The sequence below is a fragment of the Cervus canadensis genome, chromosome 5, assembly GCF_019320065.1.
Source record: "Cervus canadensis isolate Bull #8, Minnesota chromosome 5, ASM1932006v1, whole genome shotgun sequence".
NCBI lineage: Eukaryota > Metazoa > Chordata > Mammalia > Artiodactyla > Cervidae > Cervus > Cervus canadensis.
Genome location: NC_057390.1, coordinates 75,323,854 through 75,337,483, shown reverse-complemented (window position 1 = coordinate 75,337,483; position 13,630 = coordinate 75,323,854). Strand labels below are relative to the sequence as shown.

Genomic DNA, 13,630 nt, shown 5'->3' with positions numbered 1-13,630 from the left:
CCTTCCCTTCCCTGGGCAGCAGCAGGAGGCCCGGAAGGAGGATTTTGTTTTGGGGGGGGGGGGTGACTTTCTTTTCCTCTAGTTGGATTCGAAGCGACCCGGCTCCTGGAGATACTGTAAGAAACGTTCGAGGTTTTGGCCGCAGACTAGGCTTCTTTGGAGCCCTTTGGAGATTCGCAGTGGGGAGACGATACTGAGGCCCCAAGACCAAAGTGGAGAAGAAAAGTAAATTAAGTTATCCGAGGTTGACCACCATCGGGAGAGAGGAGGGCGTCTCCATGCACCCCAAGCCACTGACCCCAATCAGGGGAAGGTTGCAGAATTGGAACAGGTCGGCGCGGGGATCGAAGCCCCGGCTCCTCTCAAGAAAAGGAGCTGCCCAGTTTGCTGCGTTTGGGGAGAAAACGCAGGAATTGGGGGAGGGAAATTACCCACCCTGCAATGCCTGTAAAATAACCGTTTATTTAATATTTTTAAAAACTCCAGTGATAAATGTCCGTTACCGATGGTCAGCATAAAGTGCCAATCGCAATACACCGCCCTGCTGCTAGCCTTCAGCTCCTCGCGGCGTAGGGGCAGCGGAGCAGGGAAGCCGGAGGCCAGGCCCCCCTCAGCCGCAGGGCCCGAGGCCCCCCACCCCACCATCCGGGTCCGGGAGCCCACCTCCCGCAGCGCGGCAGGAGCCGGGAGGGGCGCTCCTCGGCCCAGCGCTCCCTGGGCCGGAGGCTGAAGCAGATACTGGGATTACACTTTTGCAGGCTCCCGGGGGTGGGGATGGGGGCGGGAGGAGGGGGTGGGAAGCTGCGAGAGCACAAATCTCCTTTTCCTCTCCCCTCTCTCTCCGCAGTCAGAGTTACAAGCTTATATGGTCAAAGAAAAAAAAAAATAATAAAGAAAACGTATAAAATAACAATAGAAAAAGTAATACTTCTGGGAGAGGCGCCGCTGCGGCTCCGCGAAGCTTTCGTTCTCTTTTTAATGCAGTTTCCCTTCCGCCACACGAGTACCGCCTTTTGGCCAAGAGTTTAGCCGCGTCCTGGGGGAGCCGCCCGGGCGGCCGGGGTCATGGCCCGGGGCGCGGCTGTGAAGTTCCGCGTGCGCCCGGGACCCGGGGGACGCGTTTGGGATGGAGGAAAGTCCCCGGAGCCCCTCTCGCTGCCCGCCAGAGTCGCCTTGGGCTTCTTTTCCCTCTGGAGGAGGGGGCAGCGTGACCAGGGTCCTGGTGACTCACTCGGAGGCGCTGTCTAGCATTTGATCTTGGAGGTTTTGAGCTCCTTCACCTGCGAGTGTAGCGTCTTGTGCACAGCGAGAGTCCTGGACTGGCAGAATCCTTTCCCACACTCTTGACACTTGAAAGGCTTCTCTTTGGAGTGAATATATCTGAAGGCAAAAAGCAGACCGACAATTAAGCTTTGCAAAAATGATGCAATGTTATAAATAGTTATCCAAAATCCCTTCCCACAACAATGAGGAGCTTGAACCTCAAAAGAAAGAAGGACATGGGGTACCTAGTGGGGAGCGGGCACATGCTGAGTGTGGGGAGGGGATGGGGAGATAAGGGAGACACCTCCTATCTTAGCTGTGCCCATGTCCAGCTAGGTGGATCCCTGCCTGCCTGACCAGGGGCCAGCACAGCCTCCTTATAAGGCCTGAGTCAACACCGATGGTGAGTGAGGTGGGACAATTGGCTGGCACTGGCTGTCCAAGATGGTAGCCACCTGCCACGTGTGGTTATTAAAATTAAGTAAAGTTAGTTTCTCGGTTACACTAGTTGCCCATTTCAAGTGCTTAATTGTCACATGTGTCGCATGTCACACTTCATCTCAGAAACTTCTCTCGAACAGTGTTATAGACGGAGGAAGCCGTGCATGCCTGTCTGGAGCTTGGGACCTCTTCCTGCCATATTCTCTCCACCCATGCTCCAGAAACCCAGCCCCGAGCTTGGGTGGTTTCCTTCCTGATTTAGGGGGAAGCTCAGAAACTCAGGAGGCTTGGAACCTGGGGGCGGGGGTGGGGGGCAGCCATGGCATCAGAAGCAGACTGATAGCTCTGTTCTGCACCCCTCCTCCTCCGCAGTACTGCACCTGTGGTCTCGTAGGTGGTCTTGCCTCCGGAAGGCTTTGTGGCAGATGTCGCACGTGTAGGGCCTCTCGTCCGTGTGCGTCCGCTCGTGGATAAGGAGGTTGTAGGATTTAGTGAAGTGGCGGCCACAGAATTTGCAGACGAACTCCTTCTTGGTTTTGGAAGGCAGGCGTCCCCTCGTGGGCTTCTTTTCGGGGGACAGCTTGGTCACATCCAGGAGGGCGCCCAGCCCACCGGCAGGGGACCCAGGGCCCTCCCCCCGGCAAAGCTTGGATGGATCTTCTTGCGTGGCAGCCAAGGCCAGGTTGGCAAAATCAAAGCGCGGCTTGGTCTTGAGCGCCGCGGGGCCGCTGCCTCCAGCGGTGATCTCGGGCTTGGGCTGGATGACATGAGGGAACCAGGGGAAGGCAGGCAGCTGGAAACGCGCGTCCACCAGGCTGGACACGGCTCCAGGCACTTTGGAGAAAGAGGACCGCGGCAAGTGCATGGCGGGGTAGCCCAGCGTCCACTGATGCAGGTGCACTGCGTGCAGTGCGCTGAAACCATACAGGTTGGGCAGGTGGTCCGAGGGCACCGTTGGCAGGCCGTTCACTGCCTGAAGAAAGGAGTAGTTGGTGAGCTGCAGAGATGGGTGGATGGGCACCGGTGCTGGCAAGGTTTTGCTGCCCATGGCCGAAGCGGCAGTCTGTTCCCAGTCTTCCTGCTGCAGGAAAAGAAGAAGAGGGGAGGGGGAAACAGACAAGTTCAGGCCCTCCTTCTGAGTTCCAGCCCGGCCACACCAGTCTTATCCCCAGAGACTGAGCTGAGTGCCTAGGACCCCACTCAGGGATCTCACTGGCCTCAAGGAGAAGACAGGAACCTTCAGTAATCCAAGGACTCCTTCCAAATGGCCTCCGGCAGAGACACAAACTTGATACAGAAACCAAACTAAGTGCTGGGCAACGCGACCAACTTAAAATGAGAGTCTACAGTGTACCTGACCCTGAGAGAGGCAGAAACACAGGGAATGTACATCCAGACAAGCCCGAGTCAATATAGAATCACACCCTCCTGCAAAGGTAACTCACTTGGAAGCGCACTTACATATTCATGTTCCGATAAACAAATACAGAAGTGCACACTGACAGATAAACCCAGGTTCACACATTCTGAACAGAGTTGACAACAAGGTGCAAAGATAAACTCGAACCATCAGTATTGTGCTACTAAACAAAATGCAGAAACTGAACACACACACACACACACACACACAGGGCACCCACAGAGAGTCCTACAGGCAGACAGCAAACATACAAAAGCACACAAATTCACACATCTCTCAGCTCCGGAGCATTAACCTCTATTAGCTGCTGACAGTCAATTTGGCTTCTAGAAACCATGTCCTCTTTCTCCTTACAACTCACAACTTTGACTTCAAATTTGCTTTTCTGTCTCACTGTTACCCAGCCCCTTTGATGCCACCCTCTCTGCAGCTGCTTGTGGACGACTCTTTTCCATCGTCTTTGGGGATCACCTTTCTTTCAGCAAGGACAGTGACACCCACATTTATTTACTCACTCAGCCACATGCATTCATTTGTTCCTGCGCCCTCCCTACCCCATTAGAAAGGGGGACAGGGTCTTCGGGCGCTCAGGATGTTTGTGTGTGTGTTGAACACCCCCTCCCTGAGCAGGTGGGTTTCCCCATGAGCAGGAGCATGAAGGCTGGGCCTCTGCTATTGTGGGCTACGCACCCTCCAAATGCAAGGCCAGGGAGCTTGAGCCAAGCCAGAGGGGAGCCCTGCTGATGTGACAAGCAGTCTGGTGTCTCCTGGCCTCCTTGACCCTTGGTCAGGGTCCTTAGCCTCCATGGACAGGTCTGGAGTCCGCAGAAAGAATTTTTATGTCTGTGCCTCCCAGACACTCCTAGCTCATGTCTGTCCAGTGGAGGCAAAAACAGGGAGAAGGAAAGCCAAAATTACACGGAGGGCCTTAGGAGGCTCAAGTGCTGAACTCCATCTCAAGAAGGCACCGGGGAGCAGGGTGTTCAGGCCGCAGGCACTTCTTTGCCTGTCTCAATCCCCTGACTTCCACTGCTCTCTTTACTCCTGATTTCCCCCCTCCTCTTCCTCAGATCTCTCCTCCACCTAGTCCCCAACCCTGGGACAGGCAGGCCCCTGTTTTGTTCCCCCCTTCACCACAGAACCGACATCACCCAGGCGGTTTCGAAAGCCTGGCTTCCCCAAAGCCCAGGTCCTTAAGGCGCAGGCTGCCTTTAGCTCCAGGGAAGCTGTTAACTTAACGTGAGGGCAGTGCCCAGGATGTTCCCGGGAGAAGGCAGGACAATCTGGACCTAGAAAGCCTTCTCCTTGGAGGCTGGCAGGAAGGTCACGCATCCAGTGCGGTGGCCCATAGGCAAAGAGGCTCTGCAGAAGGTGGAGAAGGTGCCGAACACCCAGAACCGGCAGATATCTGCTTGCGCAGGTTAAATCGTCAATCCAATGAAACCCCTGTCGGACCGCAGCAATTAATTCCGCCAGGGTCTCGGCGAGGCACAAACTGGGATGCGGGGGCGGGGGAGCGCGGACCCCGGCGGCGGCGGAGCCGTGACCTGGGCAGCGGGCTTCTCCGCTGCGTCGCTCACGCTGTCGCGCCTGGGACAACCCGAGACCCTCCTAAGGCGCTGAGACGCTGCGAAGAAGAAGAACGAATCGGGCCAGAGAGAAAGCTGGAGCCTGTTTGTATTGGGAAGGGGGAGGGGGAGAAAGAGGAGATGACTCGCCGACTTCAAAGGTCTGCCCAGACTTAGGCGAGGTGAGCGCTCTTTGATTTGCTGTCACCTCTCCTTCCCCTCCAGGCGCTGGAAATCAGATCCTTATCTCTGGCTCCCCCCGGGGCCCGCCGGGCGCCGCCGGGGCCTCACTTGCTCCTCTCGGCGCTCGGTCTATCCCTGGACGATGGCGGCCGGGCGCTGGGCTGCACCCGGGCCCGGGCCCGCTCCGGGCGGGGTGAGGGAATCGCACCGGCCCCGCGTGTACTAACCCAGCCTTTCCTTGACCACCCCCAGGAGCCCAGACTTTGGCTCGGTGAGGGGAGGGGGCGCCTACACCAAAACTGCTCCTGGGAGCCAACCTTTCGGGGCTATCTGCCCGATCTTGTTTCCCCCAACACTCAATTTCTTTTTCTCAGCGGCGCAGCCAGTTTGCTTTCTGCCGCATTCCCAGGGCAAGGCTCCCCAGGCTCTGGTCAACGGTTTTCCCGGGGACGAAATTCGTTCGAAACGTGGCTCTCTACACTAGTAAAGTACCAAGAATGGGCCGAATTCACGATCCAGTTTCAGGCGGTTCGCTAAGAGGAAAACATAATTCTCACTCTGCCTCTCCTGCGGGAGAAGATGAGCAAACGCCCAGTCCCAGTGGCTCTCCGGGCCCTGACCCCGTACCCCCAGTGTGAACTGCTTTAGATCCTTAAACAAGAGAGGAAAGCCCTCTTGCCTGCCTCAGGCCAGGCATCCGCTCTGCAAGAAGCTAGGACCCCGGGACCTGGGAGGCGCGGGTAAGGGTGCCGACTACGCGCATCAAACGCCATTAGCGCTTCCCAGCCCGGGTCCCCGAGCGGTTCAGACACAGCTTCTCTCGTGCGGTAGAGCGCCAATCCCGGTTCTGCCGCCAGCCCTATGCCGGGCATTAATGAAGTGTGCAAGAGTCTATTAAAGTGGTTTATTCGGGGCTAATTGAGCGTGAGCGAGTTAACTGCTTGCATTAATGAGGAAGGAGCGAGCTCCACGAGCGAGCGCCTGGAGGAGCCCAGCATCAGCCCCGGAAAAATCATCCTTGACACCGAATCCCCAACACGCGTGCTGACAAGCGTCCGGACCCCTGGAGAGAGGACTGACCGGCGCAGGACACTTCTGTTTAATTCTCCCAACGAACGAGATCGAATGAACCCTTCAGCTAGGCGGCCATACCCCTGCATCTAAATGCCCAGCTGCGTCCTTAGTGATCTGCTCCCCAGTCTTACTAAAATCGCAATTACTTTGAGGAACCACATATAGAACATTCACTCACCGGTCGCCCTCCATCCGTTCCTCCCGCCTCCCCCACTCCGCGTCCTTGCCAGCCTCTCTCTTCTCCAGGAGGCCATGAACCTGGGAGATTAACTAGCCTTGCACGTGGTTTCTGTTCCCAAGAGCCAGCGCGCAGCTCTTAGCCCGGGTGAAATTTACCAAATTGTGGCAACAAAGAAACCGTCGCAGCTCTTCTATACTCAAGAACCTACACTGCGACTGGCCGAGCTGCTGAAAAGGGATTGGCTGTGGGTTTTCATTCCTCTTACGAGAGAAATTTCCTGGGAGAAATGAGTTCAGCAGGCAGCCCGTCACCTCTTTCCCTCTCTCCTCCCGCTCCCACCTTTTCCCGTGAAGGGAGACAGTCCTCGGAGCAAACGAATCTTGCCCTTTCAAGCCTGAAACTGAGAACACCCGCGGCTGCCCTGTTTCCGCTACCGCGGCGTGCGGGGTCTCCGATTGGGGAGTAGTGTTCGCGCCCCTTACATGCTCCCCTCCACCGGGTCAGTCGCGGGTTACTCTCCAGGCCCCGACCACAAGAGCAATCACCGAATAAAGAACACCCCGAAGTCGGAGCGCAAGTGCGAGACGGGGTCAGGCACGCGGGCTGGCACTCCCGGGTCGGGCCAGCCGCGTACCCGATCGCAACTCTGCAAAAAGACGAGCTCAGGAAAGCACGACCCGGCGGGGGCATGCACCTGTCCGTGGCGCGGGCGGCCGTGACCATCCGGCCACTCTCTTCTCCTCCTTCGTCAGCTAAAGTAGGTCAGATTGAGCTAGGCGCGCGTCTTGGGAAAGTTTGTGCCCGCACAAGTTGCTTCGGTTTCTTAAGAAAGGGGCCACAAGCTGACTTCCGAAGTCCGCGGGCACCTCGCCCGGGATTCCGCGAAGACCCGCGGCGCTAGGGGTAGTAGCGGGGACCCGCCCCCTCATTCCCCCCGGGTCAGAGGCCGAGGACCCCCGCACGAGAAATTCCTGAGTCAAGCACCCCCAAGCACCCAGGACTGCAGCTGCTCTCACTTTCACAGAGGTCCAGCAGTCTTCATTTGGTAAGAGGAGCTTCTTTCCGGGACTTGGAGAGAGAAGAGACACCCGCAGAGCGGTGACAAGGGGACCCCGGGGATCCTGTCCGCATTCCCCTCGCCAAGCCCGGGCGCCCAGGGCTGCAGTTACCTTATTCCGCGGCGGTCCCGGAGTTGAGCGCGTCTCTGGGGCTCCCGCTGCGGGGGGACCCGGTAAGCCAGAGGCGCTGGGTTTCCACAGGCACCCGCGGAACTCAAAGAGTCCCAGCCCCTCTCCGGCGGCCGCGGGGACTCCGAGCGCCCGACACGCGGGAGCGCTCAGCGGCCCTGGAGTCCTGTCCGCCCAGAGGTTGGTGAACTTCTCTCGCGGCTCCTTGGTTGGGTCTGAACCCGGAGCGGCTGAGAAAGCGCTGGGGAGAGACCGAGCTCCGACTCACTTACCCCTTAGCACCGAGCCGCCTACTTATTTTAATCCACCACCCTCCCTCCTTCCTCCCTCCCTCCTCCCCCCTCCTCTAGCCTCAGGATTCCTCCCCTCCCTCTCCTGCCCCCCTCCCCGCAACCATCCTGCCCTGCGCCTGCGCACTGAGACATAAAGTTTTGCTGACCCGGGCAGCCGGCTGGGACTGCAGCGCTCGCCTGGCCCCGACCTCCCGGGACCTGCGTCCCCAGTTCTTCAGACCTGTGAGACCTTTTCTGCGTGTTAGGCCCACGAGGTCCCGGCAGGCGAGCTCGAATAAAACAGCCTCTTCCATATGAAACTGGGCTGAAACTTCTCGGTCCCCTTCCTGCGCGCCTACGACACAGCCCGCGCAAGGTCGGGGGCGGGGGGGCGGGGTAGCGGTGCGTCGGGATCCTGGTGCCTTAGTTTGGGCCCCAACACACCTCGGCCCCGCCGAATAGCCTGTCTTGTCCCAGAATACCTCTGGAACCGAACAGCTTCAAGACATCCGAGAATGCTCAGCGCCAGGGCGGTCACCCAGACTCCAGTGCCTATGACTGGCCCCAAACCCTGGGTTACCGAGTTCGCTAGAAAGATTAGAGGCGGAGGATGGAGCAAGAAGTCAAGATAGTTATTTTCCTAGGATCCAAAAACCTTCTGAGATTCATGCCCTCTAAAATCCTGTATTCTTTTGTTTTAGAAGGATGGATGAGAGTTTGGAGAGTTAAGTACCACAGAGCCGCGATGCAAGCTGCAAAGTTCTTCAGCTCTAGGGCCTTTGAGTCCAAGAGACTGATTCAAGTGAAGTTTGAGATGAGAGTGAGGGTCAGGGTTCTGGCTGCTAGAAATTGTCTTCACTGCTTATGCTTTAGGGAGAGTACCAGTAACCCCTTGACTGCCTGGCTCCAAGAGCTGACCTCCAGCTGACCCCAGCCCAGTTCCCTCCCTGCCACCTCTCTGGAACAGCCCGCCCCGGGTTCGGGAGGAGGGGCTGGTCTCCCAGGCTTGGGTGGATCCAGATTCGCACCTTCATACTCCTGGGGTTTGCCCCTAAGGCCGCTGCTTAATGAGCCCCCTCCCCTTAGCCCTGGAGACTGGACCCTGGCCTCTGTGGGTCTCTTGCATACTGGCACTGTGTCTCTGGAGACCTTTACAACTTCCGTCTGCAACTCTGTGTTTGGCTTTCTTTTTAAAGGAGTCTTGGTTTCCTGACCCAGGAAAATGGTAGTGGAAATGCCCCCCAAAAGAAATAGTTGGAGGAGACCCTTGTCTTACCCTCGGGCCTTTAGAAAGAGCCTGGCCTCCAGCCCCTAGGTAGCTTTGACCTGGGCAGGGAGGAGAGCAAATGGGTGCAGTCTTTGCCACAAGGGAGACTGTACTTAGCCCCTGCAGGTTAGTGTTAGAGTAAGGAACCCATGTAAGTTTGCCTGTGCAGCTGGAAAAATCCTAGCCTGGGGTGACATTGTGGCCCTTGGGAGGCCCCTTGGGAACAGAATGAGCTGAGATCACTCCCTTTCCTGAGATTCCAAGGCAGCAAGTTCCAGGAGCAAAGGAAGGCCTGGAGGGAAAGTCCAGCAGGGCATTCCTGGGTTGTACCAGCTCCCACCTTGGGCCAGGGAAACTGTGTGCCCTAGTCTCAGGGTGTCCTAGGAGACACAGCTTAGCACCTTCTATTAACCAGCAGTGAAAGAATCCAAAGAGGCCTCCACAATGAGGCATCTGGCTGTCCAGCCCACTTAGAAAATGTCTCCCAGGAAGAGGATGTTTCGGTAGGATGGAAGGAGCCTCCTGGCATGTACAAACCCCATCTCTTGCTCAGAACTCCACCCAGTGCAACTGTGCTGACTCCATCTTTCCACTTGCCTCTTTCTTCTGAACCAGGGTCCCTGGCAAACATGCCTCAAAGACTTCTAGAAATCTCCAGGTAGTAGAATCCCTAAAGAGCTCTTGGAGAAAGTTTTTAGGGATCCTAAAGAAAGGGCCATGCAACCCGGTTGTTTAATACTGCTTTTGCCTGGTTATCTGGAAAATTGATCCCCACTCAGGTCAAATCCCGCAACTAATAGCTGGTATGAAGCAAGATGGGGCTGCAGGGCTAGAGCTGTCTGTCTTAGCTGAGCATCTCAGGCTTTGCCTCTCAAGCTGCCTTGTCCGGAGCTGATCTGCAAGGTAGGACAGGACAAGATGAGACAGATGCAGGACGTTGGCATTACCCAGCCTTGCCTCTGTTTCAGACACCTGGCTTCAACGACACTCTTTCTAGGTCTTGGACTGTGAACAGCCCCAGAAGACTGGAATAATGAAATTCAAGATTTGATAGTTGCTGGAGAGTCTCCCATCTCAATCCAAGCTCCCAAGGGGATGACCCCCGCAAACCCTGGCTTCAGTCCCCAGTGGAGACCAACTAGATTCTAGTTCCCTCTGGATGGAAGGAAGAAACCTTGCAAGTTAAGAACCCCTCACCTCTCTGTGCCATGGGAACATAGAGAAATTGATCAAACTAAGCTGACTCTAGGTACCCTCGCGCTGTCTGGACTGCAGAGTGGGTAGATTGAGAACAGGGCTACCAGGTAGGTTGCTTTTCAACTAAGACAGATTCGTTTAAAACTCGCAAGGACATCACGGTTCCAGTGTGGTCAACGTCCTGGGTATTCGGGCGGGACTCAACCACCCTCTGGCCCCCCGGAGCCCAGTGAATGTGGAGAAACTCGTCTCTGGACGCCCAAGCCATTCGGGGCGTCCCGCGCAGGGTTCCCCGCCGTGGCTGCAGCCCGTACACGCTTAGAGCCCGCGGGCTCCAGCAGGGACCAGAGCAGGTTCAAATTCCGCCGCCACTGCTTGTTTCTGGTTCGCTCACCCACCGCCAGCCCCGCGCAACCGCGGGCACCCGAGTCTGGGCCTGAGCAAGCCCTGGGGAAATGGCCCCACAGTAACAACCGGGCCTCCAGCTCTGCTCCGGGCTTCTCTGCCAGTGCCGATGGGGTCCAGCAGGGAGCGATACCCAAGCCGGCACGTGGCACCGGATCGTGGACCGCCCTGCGCCGCGTTCCGAAGCGAGCCCTCGCCGCGCCAATCCTGGGCGTAAAGGGGGTGGCGACAGCCTCTGCCAGACCCCCCGCCCCAACCCCAGACCCTCTCCCGACTCCTGCTCACTAGGAAGGAAACGCGCCAGCCTGTCTTCAAAGTGAAAATTGAGCAGCTTCCAGAAAATTAACTAGAAGGTAGCTTATTTTGCTTTGGGGGGCGGGAATTGGATTAAAAAAATGAACCCCACCTCTCCTCACTTCCCAACCACACAAAAATGACCTCTTTTTTTAAAAAAGGAATTTATTTAATAATTGCGAGCTTTTGCTTCCAACGCAAGCTTTCCTGTAACTACTTTGTGGACGATCGGGGGGTCTGTTCATTTGACCCCCCTTTAAGCATGTACAGAGTTTTCAAATAACCAGGAGATTTAGGTATCCCTCTGTAATCATTTAGATGATGGATTGTAATGGCTCAATAGTTCCTCTGGAACCATTACGATCAATCAGGTCAAAATCCAGCTTGGGGGGGAAAGTATTTAACCACGGGGAGGTAGGCAACAGGACTTCCACACACACTTGGCGCAGATAACACGCTCTGATAAGGTACAAGCAACTCCAGGGTCTTAGGAGAATAGATCACAGGTGAACCCACGAGCCGGTATTTACTGTAACAGCAGACAAGTTACAGTATCAAAACTGAAAGGGAAACTGAACTGTTTTTCCAGGCAGTTTCCCGTTTCCTAAGCGCTTTATGAGCACATAAGTACCTTGTTACTATTTGTCACCTTACTAAATAAAACAATTCCTGTATGCATACATCTATCCTTGCTTTATTATGTGAAGATGTACGAAGCACGAATATTCATGTGGAATTGCATGAACTCCGGGCAGACTATCCCCGGAAAATAGAATGAAAATCACGCCTTAAATTGGGAAAATCAGACGTTAAATGTGAGCATACATTGTGGGGAGTTTTTTCTTACTTTTTGTACAAGTATGAGTTGTCAGAATTATTTTCGACGGATCTAAGATTATAGCATTTTCTTTTTATCTAAAGGTGAAAATAAATGTATTGGAAACGACGCAGTGTCTAACTAAACTGTAGTTGATGAAAAAAGAAAGTTATCTTAGCTGAATCGCGTATAGTCAGGGGGAAGCCCTGCGGACAGAAATACCTTACTGTACCCGCGGCTGTGTGACTCTGACGGGCTACATAGGAGGCGGTCGGCGCTGGAGGAATGCGCGTTCGCGGTAATTAATTTCCAGACACTGGAGGGTTATTATCTGCATAGCGATTTCCGGCGAGGGAATTCGGGGCAAGTCTGGCTGCGATGTTCTACCGAGAGACGTGGGGACCGTAATCGTAAAGAAAACGCGCCACCTGCTGGTGAGCAAGTGACATCTCCCGGCCCCCCTTCCTCGAAAAGTCTAAACTCCAGTTGCCTCCAAAGTGGGTTTCACCCGCAATCGCCTTAAATGTTATTTTCTGAGTTACGAAATTTACCTTGTTTAAAGCTACACACGTTCTTGCCCTTCCAAAGAACAAAATTTCTGTTTTCCCTCCTCCAGGTTTATGAGGTTTTTTTGTTTGTTTTGGTTTAAGAGTTTGAAATACTTAGCAACTATATGCCACCATTGGTTTCTGGTCCTGGGAAAAACAATGAACCAGGATCTACTGTGAAAGTTTTATGCACTCTCAGAGCTGGGTTAGTGCTAGCTCACAGATAACTCCTTGGGGCCACTTCCTCCCTCCCCGCCCTCCCTCCTCAGCTCAGAGGTGCTTCTGGACCAGGCCCCTCCCAGGACTCCCAGTCCTGCTTTCTGAAGAACCCAAGGAAGAGGATGAGGAGCTGCTTATGAAACAAGCCAAGTCTCCTGCGCTCACCTTCCTCCCAGGCCACTGGATTCCAGGTCCCTTTCCTTCCTGGAATTCCCTATAGAATATTTCACCTGGACCCTCTCTACTCCTTGGCATCGAAGCTGCAGATTTTTTCCAAACATTTATTTTTAATTGAAGGAAAATTGCTTCACAATATTGTGTTGGTCTCTGCTATACATCAACATGCGTCAGAGCCTTAGGGATACATGTGTCTCCCCCCTCTTTAACCTCCCACCCACCTCCCACCCTCTGGGTGGTAACAGAACTCTGATTTGAGAGTTCCCTGAGACATACAGCAAATTCCCATTGGTTATCTATTTTATACATAGTAGTGTATCTATCGAAGCTGCAATTTTAAAAAAAGAAAAAGCTGTTTTAAATTTTATTGAGATGTAATTGACATGTAACACTGTGTAAGTTTAAGGCATACAACCAGTTGGTTTGATATTTTCTTATATTGCAATGTGATTACCACCACCACAGTACTGGCTCGGTCACAGCTCTACCACCTCACATTATTATCCTTTCTTTTTTTGTGGTGAGAAAAATGACCATCTAGCTTCTCAGCAACTTTGAAGTTTATGACACAGCATTGTTGATTATAAGCATGCTGCCATGCATCCAGCACTTACCTACTAGCAATTTTATACCCTCACCATCTCCACAATTCCCCCTAATCCCCTGCCCCAGCCCCTGACAACCACCATTCTACTTTCTGTTTTATGAGTTCAGCAAAGCTACAACTCTGATGCTCTCTTTTTCTTGTTATCAAAGCTCCAGCTTTCAGATAAGAGACCGGAAGAACTCAGTCCTAAAAATATACTTGCTTGGGGGCTCTTTGGTCTGTCCTTTGCCTACAAAAGAAAACAAGGTGAACGAGACCCTTGGGGGCTTCTGCTTGCTCTCACAGGCACAGGCATCCCTTGCAGGCAACCCTGGGAAGTTCAGAGCTGAAATTGCAGTTTCTCGTAAGGAAGAAAACAGAGGCTGAAATTGCTTTCCAAGACCGATTATTCCAAGACTCTTATAGCACTCTTCGGAGCAGAGGCTTGAGATCATGAGCAGAGAAGACAAGCTCGGCACTGAGGGAAGGACAGGCTCCTTGGCCCTGCTCCAGACTGTCAGAAGAAGGCTC

At 54.5% G+C, this 13,630-nt stretch overlaps 1 protein-coding gene across 1 annotated transcript in view; it reads right to left on the bottom strand.

The window, feature by feature from the left end:
• Positions 1–442: 442 nt before the first annotated feature.
• Positions 443–13,630, bottom strand: part of OSR1 (odd-skipped related transcription factor 1) — a 161,613-nt gene continuing 148,425 nt past the window's right edge. Inside the window, 3 exon segments of the mRNA XM_043469312.1 lie at positions 443–1,267; positions 1,269–1,380; positions 2,085–2,785. Of these exon segments, the coding sequence (XP_043325247.1) occupies positions 1,064–1,267; positions 1,269–1,380; positions 2,085–2,752 (984 nt within the window). The 5' untranslated portion in view covers positions 2,753–2,785 and the 3' untranslated portion in view covers positions 443–1,063.